This window comes from Neophocaena asiaeorientalis, unplaced genomic scaffold, assembly GCF_003031525.2.
Source record: "Neophocaena asiaeorientalis asiaeorientalis breed wild unplaced genomic scaffold, Neophocaena_asiaeorientalis_V1.1 scaffold698, whole genome shotgun sequence".
Classification (NCBI taxonomy): domain Eukaryota; kingdom Metazoa; phylum Chordata; class Mammalia; order Artiodactyla; family Phocoenidae; genus Neophocaena; species Neophocaena asiaeorientalis.
In genome coordinates this window covers 1,196,818-1,224,353 of record NW_020171993.1, presented here as the reverse complement: position 1 = coordinate 1,224,353, position 27,536 = coordinate 1,196,818, and the positions used below count along the sequence as shown (strand labels likewise).

Sequence of the window (27,536 nt, the reverse complement as noted above, 5' to 3'; positions counted from 1 at the left end):
GTGTGGGAGGAATCAAGGATATAATTCAGTTGGGGAAATAAGACATAAGTGAAATAAAATGTTAATAAAGATTAAAATAGCTAGTCAAGCTAGTAGACATCACGACGCAGTACATACTTATTAATGAATTATGCAGACAGCATTTATTGTAGGAATTTAGAGAAGAGAGCGAAATAAAGCTTCTTGCCCAAGATTTTATAATAATGTGTTGACAGAGACAGATCTAGAATGGAGATCTTTTTACTCTCACCTATACTACTCTCTGCACTTTACTACACCAGTCAGTATCCTGGGTGCAAGTGACAGAAATTCAATCAAAAGGGGCTTAAGTGTGTGTTTACATGTACACACACACACACTAGAGTTTTTTAGCTCACAGAAGTGAAAAGCCCAGTGGGTTGTGCTTTGAGACAGCAATGATTGGCTCCACTTCACAGTGGGTCTTAGTATCAGGAATCCATAATTCTTGGTTCTGCTTTTTTCTCAGGCAGGCTCCAGGTGACAGCAGATACAGGCTTATATCCTACTACCTTATCAGCCCCAGCTGCAGGCGTAGGGGTGCTTTTTCAGTATTTCCAGCAAAGTTCTGAGGCTGACTGTTGTTGCCCATATCTGAGGTTTTTGCCTACCCTAAAATGAAGGCATGTGGAGTCAGTCAGCTTCACCCAAACCTCATGGATTGAGATTTGGAGAGGCATGGTTTCCTTAAAGAAAATCAGATGTCATTACCGAAAGAGAGAGAAAGATTCTGGAAGGTCAAAATTAACATCTGTGTACTGCAACACATGTGTAAAACCTGGGACATTTTTAAAAAAATTTAATAAGGACCTAAGTCTTTATGTATTTACCCACATAGTGATTTCAGGGGTTCTTCATTTCTTTGTGTAGATGCAGATTTATATCTGGTATCATTTTTCTTCTGTTTGAAGGACTTTTAACATTTTTTGTTTTGTCAGTCATGAATTCTTTCTGAAAGTCTTTATTTTGCTTTTGATTTTGAAAGATATTTTCTCTAGGTATAGAATAATATCAGCTTTTTTTTCTTTCAGCACTTTAAAAATATTTTTGCACTGTGAGATTTCACAATGAGAAATCGCCTGCCATCCTTGTCTACATTCCTCTTTTCATAGTGTCTTTTTTCCCTCTACTTAAAAAAAATTTAGTAGACTACTTTGCCAGAGAAGTTTTAGGTTTACAGAAAAATTGGGCAAAAAGTGTGGAGAGTTCACATATAATCTCCCCCTGCCCTCTTTTTTCTGTTATTCATCTTAGATTGGTGTGGTATATTTGTTCTAATTGATGAAGCAATATTGATACATTATTGTTAACTAGTTCATAGTTTACATTAGGGTTCACTCTGTTGTTTTGTTCCTGACCGTCTCTAACTGGTTTTCAGCAATTCGATTATGATGTGCCTTGGTGTAGTTTCACCATATTTCTTGGACTTAGGATGTTTTGAGCTTCTTGAATTGGTGGGTTTGTAACTTGCATCAAATATGGAAGAGTTTGGCCATGATTTCTTCACATATCTTTTCTGCTCCCCTCCCTCCGTCAGGGTCTTCAATTACATGTATTTTGTGCTGCCTCAAATGGTCCCACTGCTCACTGGTGCTTTGTTCGTGTTTTTACAGTGATTATATTTCTCTGTGTTTCATTTTGAATTGGTTTCTACTGCTGTTTTCAAGCTCTCTACTCTTTTCTTTTGCATTGTCCAATTGTGTGATTAATCCCAATCAGTGTTATTGTTTTATCTTAGTGTAGCTTTCAGCTCTAAAAATTTTGACTCTTTCTCTACTTACTGCGTTTCTTCAAGCTTCTTGAATATATAGGATACAGTGATATTTACATTTTTAATGTTCTCGTCTACAAACTCTGTTATCTGTGTCATTTCTTACTCCATTTCAATTGATGGACGTTTTCCCTCATGCATGATATTTTCCTGCTTCTCTGCATGCCTAGACATTTTTGATTGGATGTCATACATCATGAATTTTACCTTGTTGCATGTTGGATATAGAAATATTCTTGAGCTCTGCTCTGAGTTGTGGTTAAATAATTCGGAAACAGTTTGATCCTTTCTGGTCTTGGTTTCAAGCCTTTTTAGGTAGGACCAAAATAATGTTTTATCGAGGTTTAATTTTTCTTCCCCACTGAGGCAAAACCCTTCATAGTAGTTTACTCAATGCCACATCAATTATGAGGTTTTCTACTCTAGGTAGCTGGACCAGACAATGTTCTTGGCTCTGTGTGAGTTCAAGGAACTGTTACTTCATCATTTTCAGAGGTTCTTTCCATGGCTGCAGGTACTTTCCTCACATGCATGCACTTATCAGTATTCAGCTGAAAACTCAAATACAGCAGACTTATAGAGTTCTCTCTGTTTTTAGCTCTCCTCTTTAATACTGTTTAGTGAGCTCTCACAGCCTTGGCCTCCCTGGCCTCCTAGCTTTATCACCTCAAATCAGGGAGACCACCAACCTTGCCTGGGTTCCCCTTCCCTGTACAATGGCTTCAAAACTTTCTCCAGGTAGTCAGCTTAGACAATCATAGGACTGACTTGCTTGTTTCTCATCTCTTAGGAATTGCTGTTTTTTGTTGCCTAATGTTTAATATCTTCAGAGCCATGTGTTATGTCCAGGTTTTTAGTTGTTTCATGTGTGAGAGCAGATTTAGTATTTGTTTTGTCACCTTGATCAGAGGCAGAAATCCCCTTAATGCACTCTTAATAATTTAAAATTGACCTTGGATTTTTTTTTAACATAGTTTGATCTTTTGGAATTTTATTTCTTGCTTTCCAAGTCTTGTAGAGTCTCTAAGGAATGTTAAAGTTTACCTTCAAGTGTGATGGATGGTAGATTATCTTTTTTCAGGTTGAGAAAGTTTCCTTCTATTCCTAGTTTTCTAAGAGTATTTTATCATAAATGGGTGCTGAAGTTTATTTAATGATTTTATACATCTATTGAGATGATTATATGTTTTTCATCTGTAACCTATTAATGTGGTTATTTACACTTAAGATACTTTCCTAGTATTTAAACATCTTTGCATGTATGCTGTGAATTTTTATTTTTGATGTATTTGTTTTTAATACATTTAAATTTTGTTTGCTGCTGTTTAGGATATTTGTAACTAGGATCATCAGAGATTGAGCTACTCTATAAATTACCTTCTTTGAGTTCATAAACTGATACGGGAAGTTTTTTCTTCTAGAACAACTTATGTAAAAGAGCAAGTTACCTGTTCTTTGAAGGTTAGAAAAAGTCATATAAAACCATCTGGATGTGATATGTCCCTTTTGAAATTTTTCTACGTTTTATTTTTTTACTGGTTACTGGCCTATATGTTTTCTATTTTCTCTTTTAAAAAAATTGTTTAAACCTTTTTTTTTCTCTTGTGAGTTTTAAATGTCCACTCTGTAGTTATATTTGTATGAATCAACCTTGTCAATGGTTTATCTTTTTTTAAAATTATTTATTTATTTATTTACTTTGCGGTACGCGGGCCTCTCACTGTCGTGGCCTCTCCGATTGAGGAGCACAGGCTCCAGACGCGCAGGCTCAGCGGCCATGGCTCACGGGCCCAGCCGTTCCGCGGCATGTGGGATCTTCCCGGACCGGGGCACGAACCCGCGTCCCCCGCATCGGCAGGCAGACTCCCAACCACTGCGCCACCAGGGAAGCCCGTCAATGGTTTATCTTTAAAAGATAGTTTTTATCTTCTCTATTTTTAATATTTTCTTTATATTGATATTTTTTATTAATATTTGCTTTTATCTTTTCCATTTCTTCCTTTTATTTTGCTTTGGTTTAAACAGTTGATTGATAACATCTTGAATTGACCATCTATCATATTAATTTTTTCATCTTTTTCTTGATTCCTAATATATACTCTAAATTAATCCATAAATTTTCTTTAAGTACCACTTTATATCCTACAAGTGTATGATATGTAATGTGTTCATTATTTTTCAGTTATTAATATTTTATTATTCCAATTAGGGTTTCTTTTTCTGACCCATCAATTATTTAAAACTGTGGTTTCTGGTTTCCAAAAGCATTTTTATAATTTGTTAAAAGTCTTGTTTTATTTCTAACTGTACTGAAATTAAAATGTGGTCTAACTGTATTTTTGAAGCTTCCTTTGTGACCTGATACATGGCTGATTTTTATAACTCTTCCACATGTGCTTAAAATTACTGTGTATTCTTAGATTGTTTTGCATCCCACCTTGTGCTAGTTTAATCCCTCTTGTGTATTATCTTCTGTGTGTTTGTGGGTGAGCTCATCTTCAGAAGGGGTGTTTTTGTACATGGTGATGGGTATAATCCCGTATACCTTGGGTTATAGAAGTGTCCCTATAGAACAATTTTGTACTTAACTTCTGTTAGGTCTCCTGGATTTCATAGGTGCTTGATCATTTTTCTTATTAATTTATTGCCTTCAGATGTCTGCCCTGTGTTGATATTATATTTCTGTGAAGACTTGATGTTTTTATTTCTCACAGGATAATTTTTTTCCCATTCACAGCCCCAAGAAAATAGCAAGCTTCCTTCCCACTTCTCTAAGTACAAACTACTAGATGGAATTTTACTAGTCCCCTTTTCAAAGAAAGGACAGGATTTCAAAAAGAGTAGTAGTCTTATGCTAGGGTACTGAATCCAGCCTTGTATGAACCCAAGGCTATTCGTATCTGAGATATTAGCCTATGGGACCTGCAAACAAGTTAACTACCACTCTGGGCTAATACCAGGCGTCTTTCTAATTTTATCAGCATTTTTGTGAGTTTGTAGTAGGAGGGGTTCTATATGGCCTCAGGCTTCTGTATAGCAGGAACCAAAAGCTGGTCTAATATTTAAAGATGAATAAACTGAAGTTTATTGATGACCCAAGGGTACTCACTTGGGAAGTGTAAGAGCTGGGATTAAAACCTGTATATGATTTGATTCTTTTTTAAAAATTTTATTTAATTAATTAATTTATTCTTGGCTGCATTAGGCCTTCGTTGCTGCGTGTGAGCTTTCTCCAGTTGCAGCGAGCGGGGGCTACTCTTCGTTGCAGTGTGCGGGCTTCTCATTGCGGTGGCTTCTCTTTTTGTGGAGCATGGGCTCTAGGTGGGCGGGCTTCAGTAGTTGTGGCTCATGGGCTCACTAGTTGTGGCTCGTGGGCTCTAGAGCACAGGCTCAGTAGTTGTGGTGCACAGGCTTAGCTGCTCCGCGGCATGTGGGATCTTCGTGGATCGGGGCTCAAACCCATGTTCCCTGCATTGGCAGGCAGATTCTTAACCACTGTGCCACCAGGGAAGCCCTTGATTTGCTTCTTATTGATGTTCTTCCTCCCTTGCATTTGGCTTTTATATGGTATTTGTGATAGTTAATTTTATGTGTCAACTTGACTGGGCCATGGAGGTGCCAAGATAAAGTTGGTCAGATATTCTGGGTGTGTCTGGGCAGATGTTTGTGGATTAGGTTAACATTTGAGTTCAACAGAGTAAAGCAGATTGCCCTCCCTAATGTGGGTGGGCCTCACCCAATCAACTGAAGGCCTGAAAGGAACAAAAAAGCTGAGCAAGAGGGAACTCTGCCTGCTTGATTCCTTGAGCTGGAACATTGATCTTCTCCTGCCCTTGGGCTGGAACTTACACCATTGGCTCTCCTGGTTCTCAGGCCTGCAGTTAGGCTGGAACAACACACTGGCTCTCCTGGGTCTCAAGCTTGCCAACTGGAGAGTTTTGGACTTCTCAGCTTCCCTAATCTCATGGGAGCCAATTATATATTTTTTTTTTTTATTTTTTTTTCTCCTATTGGTTCTGTTACTCTAGAGAACTCTGACTAACACACTATTATACTAATTTTAAATTTATATTTTTATTAATTATTGAAGCATTTGTTTTATTTCTAATAGTATGTTAGACACTAAGGGGACAGACTAGAGAAGAATGAGTTAAGACTACACATTTTTTGAAGATGTTAGAGAAGTCACAGCTGCATAAACCCATTTAGAAAATGTAAGTAAGCAAAGTATTAAAAGGTAAACTGCATGGCAGTTAAGAATATGGATGGAACAAGGGACATTATTATACCCAGGGCAATATTTCTTATTCAGTGGTGCCAGGCTTGTTCAGTTGGTTCAATGCCTAAAATTGAGGTGTTTTTTTGTGGCACCCCATGAAATTTTAATGTATTTATTTTCATCGTGAATCAGGAATCATTTTACCAGTGGAAAATATAGCTAGATTGTATAAGCCGTATAATAGTCACAGCCATGAGTATGCATGTCCATGACAAAACAGGCTGAGGAAAGAAGCATGATTAGCAATGCCCATATTTCTTTGTTAATATTCATTTGTGTTATTGCCTGTTTGTGCTTGCAGTGATAACAGGCATCCAAAGCATAGAAACTGTATGGGAAAAATGGAACATTTAGCAAATTTCCCATTAATTTTTCTGCAAATGGAGAAAAGTTATTTATTACCTGATTTTCAGGGACATTATTGGGATCTACTTTTCTGATATATGCATACCACCACTGAATAGCTGATGTACAAATTGTGTGAGTTTTTTTGGAATATGGATTCTATGCTTTTATTATTTTTTTTCTGAAAAAGCTGTTACTTAGCTAAGTGAATATTTTCAGTCTATTTCTTTTCTGTTGTCATGATACATTTGGATATATTTACTGTGAATTTGGTGCTGAAGAAACTTTGAAACTGTTGTATGGAAATTATCTGTGTAGCTTGACTGGGCTACAGTTGAGTTTTATCTCAAGATAAAACAACTTTGGAAATTGCCTTGAGGATGATTTACAGCGTGGAGTTGGAAGATGAGGGAATGGACTGAACAACTAGAAATCCAGAAACTCACAACACCTGCAAATCACAAGATCTGTTCACTGTCTTTCTTAGCCTTGGTTACATATCCCAGTCCCTTCATTTTAGTATCCATGGCAATGGGATTTTTTTTCTTTTGTCTGCCTAATCAGAACATTTGTAAATTATGTTGATTCACATTTGCTTGTAAGGATTCATTGCGGGTGACAGAGAACTATTGGAGGTTGGAGAAAAGAAAGAAAGAACAAGCATTCGGGTTTTATGTTTTCTGTACATGTGCAGAAATTTAATTATCAGGTCACCTCATTCTCAGCAGAGTAAATTACAGTCTTGGTCATTAATTTGTATGTAAATGCCACTGTTGTAGGAAAACAACACAACACTTGAGTCCTATCAAGAGATGCCCTTGAAGGAACTCTCTTGCAATGTTGGTGGGAATGTAAATTGATACAGCCACTATTGAGAACAGTATGGAGATTCCTTAAAAAACTAAAAATAGAGCTACCATATGACCCAGCAATCCCACTACTGGACATATACCCTGAGAAAGCCATAATTCAAAAAGAGACATGTACCACAATGTTCATTGCAGCTCTATTTACAGTAGCCAGGACATGGAAGCAGCCTAAGTGTGCATTGACAGATGAATGGATAAAGGTGTGGCACATATGTACAATGGAATATTAGTCAGCCATAAAAAGAAATGAAATTGAGTTATTTGTAGTGAGTTGGATGGACCTAGAGTCTGTCATACAGAGTGAAGTAAGTCAGAAAGAGAAAAACAGATACTGTATGCTAACATATATATGGAATCTAAAAAAAAAAAATGGTTCTGAAGAACCTAGGGGCAGGACAGGAATAAAGATGCAGATGTAGAGAATGGACTTGAAGACACGGAGTGGGAAGGGTAAGCTGGGACGAAGTGAGAGAGTGGCATGGACATATATACACTACCAAATGTAAAATAGCTAGTGGGAAGCAACTGCATAGCACTGGGAGATCAGCTCGGTGCTTTGTGACCACATAGAGGGGTGAGATAGGGAAGGTGGGAGGGAGACGCAAGAGGGAGGAGATATGGGGGTATATGTATATGTATAGCTGATTCACTTTGTTATAAAGCAGAAACTAACACACCATTGTAAAGCAATTATACTTCAATAAAGATGTTAAAAAAAAAAAAAAAGGAGATGTCCTTGTAGGAGGCATACAAATGAACAGAGCTTAAAATAGTCAGGTAAGTAAATGGTTTAGTACTGCTCTTGTTCAGGTAAGCCTTGTTGGAGTGATCAAACAGCTTAGAGTAATTGTCAAAGTCAAGTGTTCAGAAAACATTTGTATTTGAGAGAGTCCAAATAGTGAGAAATGAAGGCCCGATGAGTACAGATACAGGTCTTGCTCAGAATGCTACCTGTAGTGAAGGCTTTTTGTGATCTCCATAGTCAGACCTAATCACTGTACCCCTCAATGCTTTCATGATGCCTCTTTTCGTATCCTGGATGAGTTTGGCCTGGTAGAGAAGAGAAATAAGCTTCAAAGTGGCTAAAGTAGCCCTTGTTACAGGACTGTTCACTTAGGTGATTAGCTATACAGATTTCTGTCCAGAGAAGCCAGGAAAATTTGGGGCTGATTTAGCAAACACTTGGCTCATGGAGATAAAAATGGTGGGCTGAGTGTGGCAGCAGGGGAGTCCAGGCTGTGTCAGTACTGTCTGTCTTCAGGGCTATTTAGGTTTAACTTCAGTTTGTGGCTGGTGGCTGTTGGGAACCGAGTATAGTAACTAGAGGAACAGAGGTGTCAGACCAGAGCTAAATTGTGGGTGACATTCAAGGTTTATCTAGGAGCTCAGAATATAAATCAGAAAGCCAGGAGAAACTTCCCAGGTGCACACAGTGGGGATCAGAGGGACAACTCCGTTTGGTGGGCACTCTGGTCCTCAGACTTCTTTTCTCTGGCTAGAGCAGGAGGACGAGTTCTAGACTTCCTTGGTTTTCAGTCTTCTCAACTGCACAGAAATGGCTCAAGGCTGGGAATATTTGAATCAATAAGGGGAGGAGAGAACTTCAGTGCGTTGCAGTGAGGGAGAGAGAGAAGGCTGTCGTGGGAACCAGCTTTACTTCAATCCACTTTTTAAAAGCGTTATTGTGGCAGAGTGGCATACAGCAAACCGCACACACATGCAGTATACAGTTTGGCGACTTTGACATATTATACTTGTGAAACCATCATCACAAGCAAGAAAACAAACATCTACGTCATTCTAAAAGTTTCCTCACGACCCTTTGTAATCCGTCCTTCTCTCTAACCTCCCCTCACCCCTGCAGGCAACCACTGATCTATTTTCTGTCGCAATATATTAAGTTTTCTAGAATATTATATAAATGGAATTATATAATGTGTACTCTTTTTTGACTGCTTTTTCCCCCTACTCAGCTTAATGCTTTTGAGATTCGTCCATGTTGTTGGAGGTATAAATAGTTCAGTCCTCTTGACTGCTGACTAGTATTCTATCGTATTGATATACCATTATTTGTTTATCCATTTACCTGTTGCCACACTTTTGGCTTGGTTTCAGATTCTGGCTATTAAAATATAAGCCTATAGGAACACTTGTGTAAAAGTCTTTGGGTGGACATGTGTTTTTTTTCCCCCTCTTGGGAAAAATATCTAGCAGTGGAGTGGCTGGGTTAAATGATCAAATGTCTGCTTAAATTTTTAAGAAACCAGCAAAGCAGTTTTACCATTGTATTCCTACCAGGAGTGTACAAGAGCTCCAGATGCTTTACTTCCTTGCAGTCAGTTTTGAAAAATTTTATTGGTATAATATTTTGGTTTTAATTTGTATTCCTCTGATGATTACTGATGTTGAGTATCTTTTCATTTGCTTATAAGCAATTTGTTTGTACATATTAGTTTGTGAAGCATGTGCTTGAAATTTTTTATTGGGTTCTTTGTATTGACTTATATTATTATCAAGTTGTAAAAGATCTTTCTGTATTCTGGATGCAAGTCTTTTTTTTAACATCTTTATTGCAGTATAATTGCTTTATAACAAAGTGAATCAGCTATACATATATCCCCATATCTCCTCCCTCTTGCATCTCCCTCCCACCATCCCTATCCCACCCTCTAGATAGTCACAAAGCGCCAAGCTGGTCTCCCTGTGCTATGCACCTATTTCCCCGCTAGCTATCTATTTTACATTTGGTACTATATAGAAGTCCATGCCACTCTCCCACTTCATCCCAGCTTACCCTTCCCCCTCCCCATGTCCTCAAGTCCATTTTCTACATCTGTGTCTTTATTCCTAACCTGCCCCTAGCTTCTTCAGAACCTTTTTTAGATTCCATATATATGTGTTAGCATACAGTATTTATTTTTCTCTTTCTGACTTACTTCACTCTGTATGACAGACTCTAGGTCCATCCACCTCACTACAAATAACTCAATTTAATTTCCTTTATGGCTGAGTAATATTCCATTGTATATATATGTCACATCTTCTTTATCCATTCATCTGTCAATGGACGCTTAGGTTGCTTCCATGTCCTGGCTATTGTAAATAGAGCTGCAGTGAACATTGTGGTAAATGACGCTTTTTGAATTATGGTTGTCTCAGGGTATATGCCCAGTAGTGGGATTGCTGGGTCATATGGTAGTTCTATTTTTAGTTTTTTAAGGAACCTCCATACTGTTCTCCATAGTGGCTGTATCAATTCACATTCCCACCAGCAGTGCAAGAGGGCTCTGTTTTCTCCACACCCTCTCCAGCATTTATTGTTTGTAGATTTTTTGATGGTCCAATTCTCTATCTGTTTGTATCATCTTTAATTTCTTGCATCAGTGTCTTATTGTTTTCTGCATACAGGTCTTTTGTCTCCATAGGTGGGTTTATTCCTGGGTATTTTATTCTTTCTGTTGCAGTGGTAAATGGGAGTGTTTCCTTAATTTCTCTTTCACATTTTTCATCGTTAGTGTATAGGAATGCAAGAGATTTCTGTGCATTAATTTTGTATCCTGCTACTTTACCACATTCATTGATTAGCTCTAGTAGTTTTCTGGTAGCATCTTTAGGATCCTCTATGTATAGTATCATGTCATCTGCAAACAGTGACACCTTTACTTCTTCTTTTATGGTTTGGATTCCTTTTATTTCTTTTTCTTCTCTGATTGCTGGGGCTAAAACTTCAAAACTATGTTGAATAATAGTGGTGAGAGTGGGCAACCTTGTCTTGTCCTGATCTTGGAGGAAATGGTTTCAATTTTACACCATTGAGAATGATGTTGGTTGTGGGTTTGTCATATATGGCCTTTATTATGTTGAGGTAAGTTCCCTCTGTGCCTACTTTCTGGAGGGTTTTTATCATAAATGGGTGTCGAATTTTGTTGAAAGCTTTTTCTGCATCTATTGAGATGATCATATGGTTTTTCAACTTCAGTTTGTTAGTATGGTTTATCACAATGATTGATTTGTGCATATTGTAGAATCCTTGCATTCCTGGGATAAACCCCACTTGATCATGGTTTATGATCCTTTTAATGTGCTGTTGGATTCTGCTTGCTAGTATTTTGTTGAGGATTTTTGCATCTATGTTCATCAGTGATATTGGCCTGTAATTTTCTTTCTTTGTGGCATCTTTGTCTGTTTTTGGTATCAGGGTGATGGTGGCCTTGTAGAATGAGTCTGGGAGTGTTCCTCCCTCTGCTATAATTTGGAAGAGTTTGAGAAAAATAGGTGTTAACTCTTCTCTAAATGTTTGATAGAATTCCCCTGTGAAGCCATCTGGTCCTGGGCTTTTGTTTGTTGGAAGATTTTTAATCACAGTTTCAATTTCAGTGCTTGTGATTGGTCTGTTCATATTTTCTATTTCTTCCTGATTCAGTCTTGGCAGGTTGTGCATTTCTAAGAATTTGTCCATTTCTTCCAGGTTGTCCATTTTATTGGCATATAGTTGCTTGTAGTAATCTCTCATGACCCTTTGTATTTCTGCAGTGTCAATTGTTACTTCTCCATTTTGATTTCTAATTCTATTGATATGAGTCTTCTCCCTTTTTTTCTTGATGAGCCTGGCTAATGGTTTATCAATTTTGTTTATCTTCTCAAAGAACCAGCTTTAGTTTTATTTATCTTTACTATTTTTTCCTTCATTTCTTTTTCATTTATTTCTGATCTGATTTTTATGATTTCTTTCCTTCTGCTAGCTTTGGGGTTTTTTTGTTCTTCTTTCTCTAATTGCTTGAGGTGCAAGGTTAGGTTGTTTATTCGAGATGTTTCCTGCTTCTTAAGGTGGGCTTGTATTGCTATAAACTTCCCCCTTAGAACTGCTTTTGCTGCATCCCATAGGTTTTGGGTCGTTGTGTCTCCATTGTCATTTGTTTCTAGGTATTTTTTTATTTCCTCTTTGATTTCTTCAGTGATCACTTCATTATTAAGTAGTGTATTGTTTAGCCTCCATGTGTTTGTATTTTTTACAGATTTTTTCCTGTAATTGATATCTAGTCTCAGAGCATTGTGGTTGGAAAAGATACTTGGTATGACTTCAGTTTTCTTAAATTTACCAGCCCAAGATATGGAGGATGTTCCATGAGCACTTGAGAAGAAAGTGTATGCCTTTGTTTTTGGATAGAATGTCCTATAAATATCAATTAAGTCCATCTTGTTTAATGTATCATTTAAAGCTTGTGTTTCCTTATTTATTTTCATTTTGGATGATCTGTCCATGGGTGAAAGTGGGGTGTTAAAGTCCCCTACTATGAATGTGTTACTGTCGATTTCCCCTTTTATGGCTGTTAGTATTTGCCTTATGTATTGAGGTGCTCCTATGTTGGGTGCATAAATATTTACAATTGTTATATCTTCTTCTTGGATTGATCCCTTGATCATTATGTAGTGTCCTTCTTTGTCCCTTTTAATAGTCCTTATTTTAAAGTCTATTTTGTCTGATATGAGAATTGCTACTCCAGCTTTCTTTTGATTTCCATTTGCATGGAATATCTTTTTCCCTCCCCTCACTTTCAATGTGTGTGTGTCCCTAGGTCTGAAGTGGGTCTCTTGTAGCCAGCATATATACGGGTCTTGTTTTTGTATCCATTCAGCCGGTCTATGTCTTTTGGTTGGAGCATTTAATACATTTATGTATAAGGTAATTATCGATAGGTATGTTCCTATTACCGTTTTCATAATTGTTTTGGTTTTGTTATTATAGGTCTTTTCCTTCTCTTGTGCTTCCTGTCTAGAGAAGTTCCTTTAGCATTTGTTGTAAAGCTGGCTTGGTGGTGCTGAATTCTCTTAGCTTTTGCTTGTCTGTAAAGGTTTTAATTTCTCCGTCGAATCTGAATGAGATCCTTGCTGGGTAGAGTAATCTTGGTTGTAGGTTTTTCCCCTTCAGCAGTTTAAATATGTCCTGCCACTCCCTTCTGGCTTGCAGAGTTTCTGCTGAAAGATCTGCTCTTAACCTTATGGGGATTCCCTTGTATGTTATTTGTTGTTTTTCCCTTACTGCTTTTAATATTTTTTCTTTTTATTTAATTTTTGATAGCTTGATTAATATGTGTCCTGGCATGTGTCTCCTTGGACTTATCCTGTATGGGACTCTCTGTAGTTCCTGGACTTGATTGACTGTTTCCTTTCCCATATTAGGGAAGTTTTCAACTATTATCTCAGATATCTTCTCAGTCCCTTTCTTTTTCTCTTCTTCTTCTGGGACCCCTATAATTCAAATGTTGTTACATTTAATGTTGTCCCAAAGGTCTCTAAGACTGTACTCAATTCTTTTCATTCTTTTTTCTTTCTTCTGCTCTGCGGTAGTTATTTCCACTATTTTATCTTCCAGGTCACTTATCCATTCTTCTGCCTCAGTTATTCTGCTATTGATTCCTTCTAGAGAATTTTTTATTTCATTTATTGTGTTGTTCATCAGTGTTTGTTTGCTGTTTAGTTCTTCTAGGTCCTTGTTAAACGTTTCTAGTATTTTCTCCATTGTATTTCTAAGATTTTGGATCATCTTTCCTATTATTACTCTGAATTCTTTTTCAGGTAGACTACCTATTTCCTCTTCATTTGTTTGGTCTGGTGGGTTTTTACGTTGCTCTTTCATCTGCTGTGTGTTTCTCTATCTTCTCATTTTGCTTAACTTACTGTGTTTTGGGTCTCCTTTTTGCAGGCTGCAGGTTCGTAGTTCCCATTGTTTTTGGTGTCTGCTCCCAGTGGCTAAGGTTGGTCCAGTGGGTTGCGTAGGCTTCCTGGTGGAGGGAACTAGTACCTGTGTTCTGATGGTTGAGGCTGGATCTTGTCTTTCTGGTGGGCAGGACCATGTCCGGTGGTGTGTTTTGGGGTTCTGTGACCTTATTATGATTTTAGGCAGCCTCTCTGCTGATGTGTTGGGTTGTGTTCCTGTCTTGCTAGTTGTTTGGCATAGGGTGTCCAGCACTGTAGCTTGCTGGTTTTTGAGGGGAGCTCGGTCTTAGCATTGAGATGGAGATCTCTGGGAGAGCTTTTGCCATTTGATATTACATGGAGCTGGGAGGTCTCTGGTGGACCAATGTCTTGAACTTGGCTCTCCCACCTCAGAGGCACAGGCCTGACACCCGGCCGGAGCACCAAGACCTTATCAGCCACATGGCATTATATTGTTTCTCTGTCTTTTATCTCTTGCCTCTCTGAGCCACAACATTCTGTGGAATCCAGAATTATATTATCACAACCCAACTTCCCTTTGTTCAAGTGGAACACATTGCAGTTCTCAGACTTCCCTTTTCCCTCACTCTTTACTGTCAGGGTGATGTACTGGAAGTCTTTATTTCTTTCAGCTCGGGCCTCTTGCTGCCTCATTCTCCTTCCAGCCTATTCTCATGCCTTTCTCATCACCTGCTGAGGCCTTTTTCTCTTCCTTTGTGCTTAGTCTAGTGTTACTTGCTCAAGGGTACTGAGTGCAGAGGCCTGGCACCAGGCACTTCAGAACAGAGTTCCTGGTGCCTGGATACAAGTCTTTTATCTGACATGTGTGTAAAAACTTGCCCTCAGTCTGTGTCTTGCCTTTTCATTTTTAATATCTTCGATGAGGAAAGTTTTAAATTTTGATGTTTAATTCAGCAGCTTTTTTTCTTTTATGGTTCATGCTCTTATATATCTTAAGGTTGCAAAAATTTCTCCTATGTTTTTTCCCCAGGAGTTTTATAAAGTTTTACAATTTGATCTATGATTAATTTTTACACCCACACACAAAAGGTAATGGTTGATGTTCCATATTAATATCAATTTTGCTCAAGCATCCTTTTTTAAAAGATTTTAATTTCCCCGTTGAATTGCTTTGCCACTTTTGTATAAAAAATGGACCATATTTATGTGGTGCTATTTCTGGACTCACTTCTATTCTACTGATTTATTAGTTTACCTTTTTGCCAATAGCAAATTGTCCTGGTTAGCATACCTGTATTATAAGTCTTTAGAGCAGGTAGGTTGGTACTCCCACTTTGTTCTTTTTAAAAATTATTTTGAACATTCTTTTTTATTAATTTATTTATTTATTTGTTTATTTTTGGCTGCATTGGGTCTTCATTGCTGCATGTGGGCTCCTTCTAGTTGCAATGAGTGGGGGCCACTCCTCGCCACGGTGCACAGGCTTCTCATTGTGGTGGCTTCTCTTGTTGCAGAGCATGGGCTCCAGGTGCACAGGCTTCAGTAGTTGTGGCTCACAGGCTCCGGAGCGCAGGCCCAGCAGTTTTGGTGTGCAGGCTTAGCTGCTCCACAGCACGTGGGATCCTCCCAGAACAGGGCTTGAACCCACGTCCCCTGCATTGGCAGTCAGATTCCCAACTGCTGCGCCACCAGGGAAGTCCCTGTTTTGAATACTATAAGTCCTTTATTTCCTTATACATTTTGGAGTCTGATTGTCAAATTTTACAAAATATCTGCTTGGGTATTGATTTAGATTGCATTAAAACAATAGACTAATATGGGGAAATTAATATCTTAACAATACTGAGACTTCTATTTTTTCTCAGAAATACTGCTTTTAGTGTGGTAGGTTTGAATGCCTCTTGTTAAACTAACTCTTAAGTATTAATGTATTTTCATCTTTTGAGAACAGAATTAAAATTTTAAAAAATTTCCATTTGTCATCAGAATATAGAAGTGTAATTGATTTTTATATAATGACTTTACTAAATTCATTAAGTAGTCTCATCATTGATGTTAGCTATAGAGTTTTAGTAGATTCCCCCTCTTTTCAGATTGTTGAATATCCCTAGTAAGCTGAGATTTTTTTGTTTTATTTTAATCAGAAATTGATGTTGGATATTGTTACTTTTTGTGTGCCTGTTGAAATGATTGGGTTTTTTTATTGTGTTAATTTGATGAATTATATCAGTTGATTTTAGTATTTTAAACCGACTTTGCATTTCTAGGATAAACCTTTTGTGGCCATAATGTATGATCCTTTTAATACATTACTGGATTTCATTTGTTAATGTTTTGCTAAGGATTTTTTGTAACTATGATATATGGGATATAGGTGTAAAATTTTCTATTTTTGTGATGTCATTGTCAGGTGTTTTTATTAGGATTATGCTGGCCTCATAAAATGAGTTGAGAAATGTTCTCTCTTCCTCTACTTTCTGTAAGAGTTATGTAGATATTGGTATTATTTGACATTCATAGAACTCTGTACCCCAAAACTGCAGAATGCTCTTTCTTTTCAAGTTCACATTATCACAGTGAACTATATGTTGAGTTATAATATAAATCTATATACTTACTGATTTTTTTCTTAGTTGCTCTATCCACTAACTGCAGAGAAGAGGGTGTTAAAATCTTCAGCTTTACTTTGAATTTGTCTGTTTCTCCTTTAAGTTCCACTAGTTTTTCCATCACGTATTTTGAAGCCCTGCTGATAGGTTCATACACACTTATAATTTTTATGTCTTGATGAGTTGATCACTTTATCATTATAAAATATCCTCCATCTCTGGTAAAACTCTTGTCTTGAAGTCTACTTTGGTATTAATACAACTGCATCAGCTTCTTTGTGCTTACAGTTTGCATAACTTATCTTTTTAATCCTTTTACTTTTAACCTGTCTGTGTATTTATATTTAAAGTGCGTCTCTTATGGTCACCACATAATTGGGTCTTGCTTGTTTATTCAGTTTGACAGTCTTTACTTTCAAATGTGATATTTCATTTGCATTTAATGTATGGAAATTATTGGGTTTAAGTATGTCATTTTGCTGTTTTCTGTTGATATTTGTTGCCTCTGATTTTCATCTTCTGTTGCTCTTACTGCTTTACTTTTGTGTTAATCACCTATTATTTTACTATTCAATTTAAATTCCTCTATTAAATTTTTAGCTATACATATTTGGATTTTCTTTTTTCATAGCTGTTCTAGGAATTACATATACATCCTTAGTTTATCATAGTCCGCTTTGAGTTAGTATTGTACCACTTCAGATTTACTCTTTGCTTTATGTCACAGCAGTAACACCACTTTGCAACAGTATAAATCACTTACTTCCCCTCTCTTTTGTGTTATTCATATCTCATGTTCTACTTTTCCACACTTTATCCATCTCCTGCCCCCATGCAATAGTATATAGATACTTTCTTCAGTTATCTTTCAGAAGAAGTAAAAGAAGAAAACATCAAATATTTTTTGTATTTACTCACATATTTACCTTTGCTATTATTGCTTTTCATTCCTTCCCTTAGATCTGAGATTCAGTTTGTTGCCAGTTCCCTTTCATTTGAAGAACTTCCTTTAACATTTCTTGAAATGCAGGTCTGATGAGTTCTCTTTGCATTTATATAAAATTGTGGTTATTTTATGTTCCTTTCTGAAGGATGATTTCTCTGGATATAGAATTCAGCGTTGACAGTTTTGTTTTTTCTTTCAGTACTTAAACATGTCATTCTATTGTGTTCTGGCTTCCAATGTCTCTGAGAGAAGACAGTTTTCTTTGTATTATTATTTTCCTGTATGCAATGCATTTTTCCTTCTCTTCTTACTTTCAGGTATTTTGTTTAATCTTTGATTTCCAGCTAGCTGATGGTGATGTGCCTAGTTGTAGAACTTTTGAACTAGATTACTAAACTGTTTGAATCTGTATGCTGATTTTTCACCAAATTTGGGAGATTCTCAGCCATTATTTTTCAAATATTTTTCTTCCACATGAACTTAGCTCAAACACTTGGCTAAAACCTGAACTATGAAAGCATGGGGGAGAAGTCCTTTTGTTCTTTCCTCCTTGGACTCCAGTTACACATATTTCAGACAACTTGATGTGTTATCCTTGTTCACTGAGGTTTTGTTTATTTTCTTTCCAAAGGTTTTATGTTCTTCAGATTGATTACTTTTTACTGAGCTCCTTCGAAGTTCATGGCCATCTCCAATCTGCTACAAAACCAATTAGCTGAATTTTTTAACTTCGAAGATTTTATTTTCAATTCTAAGTTTATTTAGTTTTTTAAATATTATTTTCATTTCTCTACTGAAATTATCCTTATTTATATTCATTACAATCACCTTTTCCTTTGATTATTTGAACTTATTTATAATAGGTACTTTAAAGATGTTGTCTTTTGCATCCAACATCTGAGTCATCATGGGGCTAGTTTCAATTGAATGCTTTTTTTCCTTGATGATTCACATTTTGCTTGTTACTTTGTATGTCTAGTGACTTTTGACTGTGCACTGGACATTATGGATGAAATGTTGTAAAGGTAATAGATTCTTTCATCTTCCTATAAAGAATATTGCTTTTTGTTTTAGCCCACAGTGAAATTACTAGTTGATTCCTTTGACTATATTGGTTTCATAGTTTGTTATGCTGGGCTTATTTCAGTTTTAGTCTTATTTCTAATGTTGACCCTTCTAAAGTTTTAATGGAAAACCTGGGGTGTCTTCCAAGCCCCTCTACCTTGGCCAGATTCAGTCTCGTAACTCAGTCCCTACTGAGGTAGGCTTAAACCAAAATGTCTAATCAAATTTTTAGCCCACTAGCTGTTACTTTTTCTAGGTTTCTTGGACTCTTCCCCCATGCTTTCATAGTTCAGGTTTTAGCCAAGTGTTTGAGCTAAGTTCATATGCAGATTTTGGGGCTCCCTCTCTGTGGTTTCCTCTTTTCTGGGGTTTCCTTCTCCATTTCCAGCTTCTCTGGATTGCCTTGAATTCTGTCCTCTGACACCTCGAGTCAATAAGGCTTGTGATTTCTGCCTGAGTCCTTGATGCCCTGTGCCTCATAGACTTAGGAATGCTTTCAGCAGAAAAGTAGTATAACCATGGATCTCATCCAGTGAAATTTCCTTCTTTAAAAATACTCGGGGCTTCCCTGGTGGCGCAGTGGTTGAGAGTCCGCCTGCCGATGCAGGGGACGCGGGTTCGTGGCCCGGTCCGGGAAGATCCCACATGCCGCGGAGCGGCTGAGCCCGTGAGCCATGGCCGCTGAGCCTGCGTGTCTGGAGCCTGTGCTCCGCAACGGAGAGGCCACGGCAGTGAGAGGCCCGCATACTGCAAAAAAAAAAAAATCGATCCCCTCCAGTTTCTGCCTGCTCCTGCTCACTCCCTATGCCTTCAAATAGTTGGTTTAAATTTTTTTTCATGAATTCATAAGTGTTATTAGGTTAGTTCAAGTCTCTTACTCTGCTGTTATCATAACTGGAATCCTCAATATTGTAACTTACTTTTCCCTAGTGTAGTGATCTTTATGTTACTAATTTTAGTAAAATATTTTCTATCTGACTAACTCATATTTAAGTATTACAAGTGCTGTCTCTTTGTTCATATATGAAATAAAGTTGTCAAAACATCTCATACAAGGTGTAGGATGACAAAACAAGTGTGCATCGGCGAACCAGATTGTAATCCTTCCTCTGCCACTAACTAGCTACTTGGCATATAGTTATGTGCCTTAAGTAGTCTCAGCCTTAGTTTCTATTCTGTAGAATGAGAGAGTTGGGTTAGATCAATGTTTTTCAAACTTAAAAAAAAAAAGTCAGGACTCTTATTTTTTTCCCAACAGAATCTTATAAAAATATAAGCTGTTTTAAAGCAAAACAGCCCTGATTGTACAGGGTGTATAGCTCAACCTGCTCAGTGCAACTACCCACATCTCCACTTTTACTGTGGGTGGCATTGAAGCTCCTTTGTGGAAACCCAGACCTCCACAAAGCATAGTCTGAAAAAAATCAAGGCTGATGATTTATAAAAATCTTTTCCTATCCTGCCTGAGTCCAAGAATGGTTGGATTATGCATCTAAAAATGTGACCATTTTTTTTAGGATCTGACAGGGGCAGTTGTCAACCTTTGACCCTCCCTTCTGCTTTTTCACTTTTAACCAACTTTTTTTTTTTAACATCTTTATTGCTTTACAATGGTGTGTTAGTTCCTGCTGTATAACAAAGTGAATCAGCTATACATATACATATCTCCCCATATCTCCTCCCTCTTGCTTCTTCCTCCCACCCTCCCTATCTCACCCTAACCAACTTCTTGTTCTTATTTCTATCCTTATCCAACCACCCTAGGCAGACATTTGCCGTGGGTATTTGAGAAATCTGGTATATTAGGGATTCCTGCAATTGTAGCTAAAAGTGGCACCCAGGTACCGTACCACGGAGCACAACCCACCCCCGCCTGTCTCTACAACCCATCTATAAGATATGAGCAGTACTTCCCTGCACCTAATTGCTCCTGTGTGGGTGGGAAGGAATTAATAAGCTTGGATCTTCACTGATCGTGTATAAAGTCTTTCTCCATCTGTAAAATAGCAGCAGTCAGGCTTAAGAAATCCTCTCTTTGCATCACCAGTTGGTGGTTTTGTTGCCTTAAAAGAAGCAACAAAATGAGCAGGTGTTGAGCACTGCCCACATCCAGACAGCATTGCCAACTCTCACAGAGTGCTCCACCTCTAGGCTTGGAAAAAAGTATAGTGAGGGAAGGAAGGTGATACAACCCACATTTTCAGCTTAATTTTCTCCTATTCCAGCCCTTGTTTCTTTCATCCTTTCCCTACAGCAGCTCTAATGATGAGTTTGCAAGTCAGACCCTGCGAGAACAGGCATTCTTCCCTTTGCATGTAAATGCGAGGCTTCCTAGAAGGGTTTCCACATAGGGCACTGCCATGATGAGGCATAATGATAATCGTTAACATATTTAGCATATCATATGTCAGGCATATACTAAGTACCTTTACATGGTTTATCCCATTTAGTCCTCTCAACAACTTTAAGAAATAAGGAATATCAAAATAAGGACCCTGAAGTTCAGAAAGATTAAGGAACTTGCTTAGATCTCAGACTAGCGAATAGACGATCCCAGATTCAAACTGAGGTAGCTTGACTCCAGATTCTGCACTCTTAACCACCCTAGCCTTCACTGATGTTAGACTGACAGGCAGTTTCTGTGGCACTGGGGTCCCGCCTTCCTGTCTCTTAATTGTGGAAGATGAAGATGGCATTTCCTCTGCCCCTCTTTACCAGAAAAAAAAAATCACTAAAAATCAGAGGGAGGCATGTTCCGATGGCACTGCTGTAGAGACTTGATATTGTTGCGTCTACAGATAACTCTCTTTTTCTGTCAAAGTCATGAACTTCCTGCCAGTGCAAGAAGCCCACAGTGGCAACTCAGCAGTGTGTGAACAGAGGGATGGAGCTGGATGGCTATGCATCAGAAAGATTGCAGGAGAGTCTGACTTCTCTTTGGTGGTAGCTACTGAGGGGGTGTCTAAGATCTCCTGCATTCCGTGATTGAGTGAAATGGACAATCTCAACTTCAAGATGTATTCACATCCATGACATTTGTGCAACTTTTTCTCTGTTGTTTTAGCAAGATAATTAGATAAAGAGATTAAGTGTTTTGTTTTTTCGGGTACGCGGGCCTCTCACTGTTGTGGCCTCTCCCGTTGCGGAGCACAGGCTCCGGACGCGGAGGGTCAGCGGCCATGGCTCACGGGCCCAGCCGTTCCGCGGCATGTGGGATCTTCCCGGACCGGGGCACAAACCCATGTCCCCTGCATCAGCAGGCGGACTCTCAACCACTGCGCCACCAGGGAAGCCCAGAGGTGAAGATTCTATTACAAATTTCCATCATGCTCTTTCCCAAGTGCATATCTTGAAAGGGGTTTGAACTTGGTATTTATACAGTGTTTCAGAAAGTACTATCTTATGTCTGAAATAAGTGCTACAACTTAGATGAGACTTTGTGATTTTCAAAGATTTATGTTGAATGAAATCCAGATCAGCTATTTAGTTGTTGACACAGACTCTTACAAGGCAAGTAGCAGCTGGGATCTTTCAAAAAGGTAGGAGTCAAAATTTTAATTTGAGAAAATAACCGACCAGTGAGAGAGCTGGGAAAATAATGAGGCAAAACCATTGACCTGGAAACCTGGAGACCTCCGTTTGGTCCTGGCTTGGTATAACCATGGGCAAATCAGTTTGCCTCTTTGGGCTTTGGTTTCTTTTCGTGAAAATGAGGGAACACATAGATGCTCATGAAAATCCTTTCTAGCCCAACTTATGGGATTTTATCGTCTTAGTGACCAAACACAGTTGTATAGATTTTAACCTGGATTTTTTTCCTTGAAGAAGCAGATGGTAGCGGGAGCATAATGTAGTCATTAATAATATTGACTTTGGAGCAAGACCACCTGGGTTTGAATCTTGGTTCCACTATTTATTAACTGTTATGACTGTGGCAAATTACTAACCTCATGGTGCCTCAGTTTCCCCATCCACAGAGTGGGGACAATAAAGTATTGACTTCACTGGGTTATTGTAAGGAGTAAATAAGTTATCATATGTAAGATTCTAGACAGTGCCTGGAACATGATAAATGCTTTATATGGGATTGCTTTTATTGTTATAATAGCACCACTATTGATTTCTGTTGCTGCTCAGTGGTTTTTAGGAGAGATGGTAGGTTTCCTTTTTAAACAGAGAATTCCCTGAGATCCTTGGGGACTCAGGCTTAGCATAGCATGTGCAGTTGCATTTATAATCCCACGAGGAACAATGGGCCAGTTATACTGCAGCCTGAGTGTGTTCACTCTCACATGGACTGACTCTTCTTCCCACTGCTCTTCTCTTCTCACAAAGGAAGCAACCTCCTGGCAGATTTCAGGGTGGAAATGGTAGAACCCTCTCTCACCTCATTCTGAGCTAGATATGGCTCTAGTGTCCTGATGCAATGATGTTTGATGATATGTGCAGTGACTAAGAACAGAGGTTCTATGTTCAAGTCCCAGCTTTGTTACTTTGTTAACTTTGTTGCCTAGGGCAAGTCACTTACCCTCTCTATACCTCTGTTTCCTGTCTCTAAAATGGGAATAATAATAATAATCATCCCTACTTCATGGTGTTGCTGTGATGATTAAATGGGATAATATATGCAAAGCGCCCAGAAGGTGCCTGGCATATAGTATATATTTAGTAAATGGGAAGCATTATAGTTACTGTTATGATTCTTATATTGAGTGAGGAGAATCTGTGGATGATCAGTGACTCACTGAAAAAAAATCAAGGACTACATACTGGTAAATTAATGAATTCGAGTTCCTGATTTTATTTTTGTTTTTGTTTTTTTTTTTGCGGTACGTGGGCCTCTCACTGTTGTGGCCTCTCCCGCTGCGGAGCACAGGCTCCGGATGTGCAGGCTCAGCGGCCATGGCTCACGGGCCCAGCCGCTCCACGGCATGTGGGATCTTCCCGGACCGGGGCACGAACCCGTGTCCCCTGCATCGGCAGGCGGACTCTCAACCACTGCGCCACCAGGGAAGCCCTAGTTCTTGATTTTATACATGAGGAAATACCCATGGACTAACTCACTTAATTTAGAATTGAGGACTTTTGACTATTTACATTTTTTAAAACTGGCCTAGTAATACAAATGGAATGGAATATCAGAGTTGGAAAAAGTGCCAGTGGAGGTCTAATTCAGCCACTTCACCAATGCATGTATCTCCCTGACTATCTCCCAGGTGCTTAGCCGGTCCTATACTCTAAAGGTGGAAAGAGTTTAGTTTTGGTCCCGTTCGTCTCTGGGAATCTTCCATATGTGATGGTCCATCCCATGCCAGAGCACTATGCCCAGCACGTTGAGACGTGAGGAGACTGTCCTTTGTAATGGCATTCTGTTGAGACAGCAATGGAATCTTTTCTAACACTTAGCTTTTCAGGTCCTACCATGGAGCTGGTCACAGCCAACAGTAGAATTGAGTGAGCTGAAAACAATATTATGCTCTTATGTTCATGGATTAGCTGCTCCGTAAAAGAGAGAAACAGATTGAATGTTGGTGCCTGTCAGGTAGAATGTTTGGAGTCGGAGAATTTAGATCTAGAAAAGACCTGGGAAATTATCCAGACCTTAAAAGTGAAGATATTTCTTCCACAAATGAAGAAACAGGGCCCTAGAGGTTAAGAGACTTGACCACATAGACTCAGCTAGCTAATGTGAGCACAGAGAATAAGAGTTCTTTCTGCCATCTCTCTCCCATTCTCTGGCAGAGTGATTAGAAACGTGGTCTCTAGAGACAGGCTGACTTGATTCAAATCTTGATTCTTCCCCTTCCTGGCAGTACGATCTTCAGCCAGTTGTAGACTTTTCTCTGCCTCAATTTTCATACTTGGAAAATGGGAACAGTAATAGGGGTTTTGTGTGAGATATGTGTAAGGCACTTAGGACAGCCCCTGGCACGTGAAAAGCATTCAGTCTGTTATAATTACTAATTTCCAAAGAGCCTCAGGAAAATCAACTCTTAAGCCAGAGAATAAATGTTTTGGCCAGGCTGGTGTTTAAAGTATTTTCTGTCACTTAAAATATTGCTTTTTAATTTCTTCTTAGCCTCTGATTCAGAAGTGATCTTCAGGACCCATCTGTGAATTAACACCCATATCCTTCCCAGGAGCCACTGTGTGACTTTTGGATGGAAAGAGTAAATCTTTAAAAAATAATTCCCTATTATTTATCGTTTCCAAATCTCACTCAGCAAATGTTTACAGAGTAGCCTGCCACGCGCCTGGCACAGAGATAATGCCTGGAGGGATGCAAAGGTGGGCAGTCTGACGTGCCCCTTACCTTCAGGGTGTGTACAGGTTAGGTGGAATGGGCGGCAATTAAATAGGTAATTCTGCCACAGCGCTGGAGGGAGCACTGACAGGACAGGACAGGACAGGGAGTGATTTCACAGCATGTGGAAGGAGCCTTAAATCCCTAAACTTGATTTAAGGGGTCAAGGAAGGACTCTCTGGAGGAAATGATGTCTATGCTGGGACCTGAATGGTGAGCTAGATTCTGGACGAGTCTAGACGGGGCTGGAAAAGCATATTCCAGGCACAGGAAAGCATGTGTGAGTGTTGTTGGGGAGCGGGAAGGAGCACTCAGGGTTTTGGGAGAAAATACTGGCTATTCACCAATCTATTCAACATTTAACAAGTGTTTATTAAGTACTTACTATGCAGCAGGCATTGCTTTACATACTACAGAGACATCAGTTAACAAAACAGGTGATGTCTTTATTTTCATGGAAGTTATGGGGGAGAAGAAAGAAAGAAAGAAAGAAAGAAAGAAAGGTGGTAGGTACGGGAACAGAGCTGCTTCAGGTAGGAGGATGGTCAGAGAAGTGTTTAGGTTGAAGTGGCAGTCAAGCTGAGACCTCCGTGGTAAGAGGAGCCAGCCAGGTCAACACCTGCGGGAGGGGGAGTTTCAGGTGGAAGGAGCAGCACAGGCGAGGGCAGAACTGATCATGATCATGGCCTGCTGGAGAAACAAAGAGGACAGAGCAGGGTGCTGGGGTGGGAAAAGTGGTACGAATAATTTAAAGGGTGTTTGGGTTGAGTCATTGGTGCTGAGAAAGGCATTTCTAGTATAAACTAGTTATTTATTAACTTTTTAAACCCATACAATGTGGTGTCACTTGTCAAAACTGGAAGTTTGGGGAAGATCTCAGTTGCTGATATCTCTTCTCTGAAGTGGGGCTTGGCTCTGTATGTTTTAATAACTGAGGTGAGGCGAAGAGAGTATTTTCCGTCATCATTGATGAGAACTACACATAAGGCACAGGTGCAGATTGCTGTCCTGTTCACAGTCATGAGCACATGCCAGCAACATAACAAATCAGCAGGATACCCAGCTCAGCAAGAGGGCTCATTATGTTAGTCAGGGGTGTCCCAGAGGTTTCTCTTGGTTCTAGCCGTGTACTTCTAATTACCCTCCTGAGCTTTCTTTTCCTGTTTCATTCCTGTGGACTCAAATTTGTGTTTCAAAAGTGCTTTGAGGGCTTCCCTGGTGGCGCAGTGGTTGAGAGTCTGCCTGCCGATGCAGGGGACATGGGTTCGTGCCCCGGTCCGGGAAGATCCCACATGCCGCGGAGCGGCTGGGCCCGTGAGCCATGGCTGCTGAGCCTGCACGTCCAAAGCCTGTGCTCCACAACGGGAGAGGCCACAACAGTGAGAGGCCCGCGTATCGCAAAAAAGAAAAAGTGCTTTGAATTCTTTCTACCCAGGTTCAGTCTGCTTTGATCCAGACTGATTGGCCATGTTCTTCTATCTCTCCGGATTATCTATCTCTGTTTTCTCATGGGCCCCGCAGGAGACTCATTGCTCTTGTTTGCTTCCAGTTAACACCTTTGGAGTTGATGAGAAGCTGCCCACATCTTCTGACAGCGAAGAGGAGGTTATCAAACAATTTGAGATTTCTGTGCCCCGGTCCCAGGGTTTCCGCTCGGGAGCATCTGAGAAAGGAAAGCAGACAGGACTGGAGCATAAACCAAAACCCAGCCGCTGGCTTTCCACCCACGAAGAGGCCAGCACAGAAGTGTCTGCCTGCGAAGGTATTCTTTGCATCAAACCTTTCCTTTATCTAGACCAGGGATGTCTAATGGTAAGAGTGTTTTTGAGTCACTGCACTTGCATCTAAGAGTCCAGAGAGGAAAAAGAAAAATAGGGCAGGACCCAGAGGCTGGGACAGGGCAAAAGGGCTGCTTCAAACCTCACAAGCAGCCTCGTTGCAGAGAGAAAGGATCAGACGTGCCAAAGTCTTGACCCCCACTTGTGGGATCCCTTCCTTTCTTGTAGGTTACTGCTTTGTACATTTTGAACACTAACGACTATAACGGTATTTACCAAGCTTTGTAAAATCTTGTTGCCTTCTGACGAGGACAAAAATTTTACATAGCTGTCTGCTGACATTGCACTTCTGTGCCTTTCCTCCCATTTGGAAACGTAGAGTCTATTTTCCATATATCTATGTAACCTCAGATTTTTGAAGCCTTACTTTCGATAGTTTGTAATATTTAAACAGTAGGTGTGTTTTATCTTCCAAATTAAAATATGTGTTATAATAATATTAAATAACCTTTTTCAAACAACACATGCCCGGCACACCCTCCCTCATTCCCTGTAGTTTCTGGACCCCAGCCCGTGTGAGAATTCATGGGTCAGAGCAGGTTTTACGCCAGCCTCCATCTTCATCGTAAGTTTACCTTTCACAAAGGGAGAGGAGGACACTCAGAGGTAGGGTGAGCACAGCCTGTGACTGCGGGTGGGCCTTGTCAAGGGTCCTTCTCCCTCCCCACCGTGCACACAGAAGAACCTAGGAAAAGAACAGTATGATATTTCTTAGTGCTTTCCCCAGCGAAGGTCAGGCATCTCTCCAACTCCTTTATGTCCAGAACCCTGAATAGGCACAGGACATTGGAACAGGGGAGGATCTGTGGAGTGT

At 39.3% G+C, this 27,536-nt stretch overlaps 1 protein-coding gene across 1 annotated transcript in view; it reads left to right on the top strand.

The window, feature by feature from the left end:
* SYT16 (synaptotagmin 16) overlaps positions 1-27,536 on the top strand; it is a 110,075-nt gene that overhangs the window by 49,877 nt on the left and 32,662 nt on the right. The window contains exon 2 of the mRNA XM_024748413.1: positions 26,434-26,646. Within this exon, the coding sequence (XP_024604181.1) occupies positions 26,434-26,646 (213 nt within the window). The remainder of the gene's footprint in view (positions 1-26,433; positions 26,647-27,536) is intronic.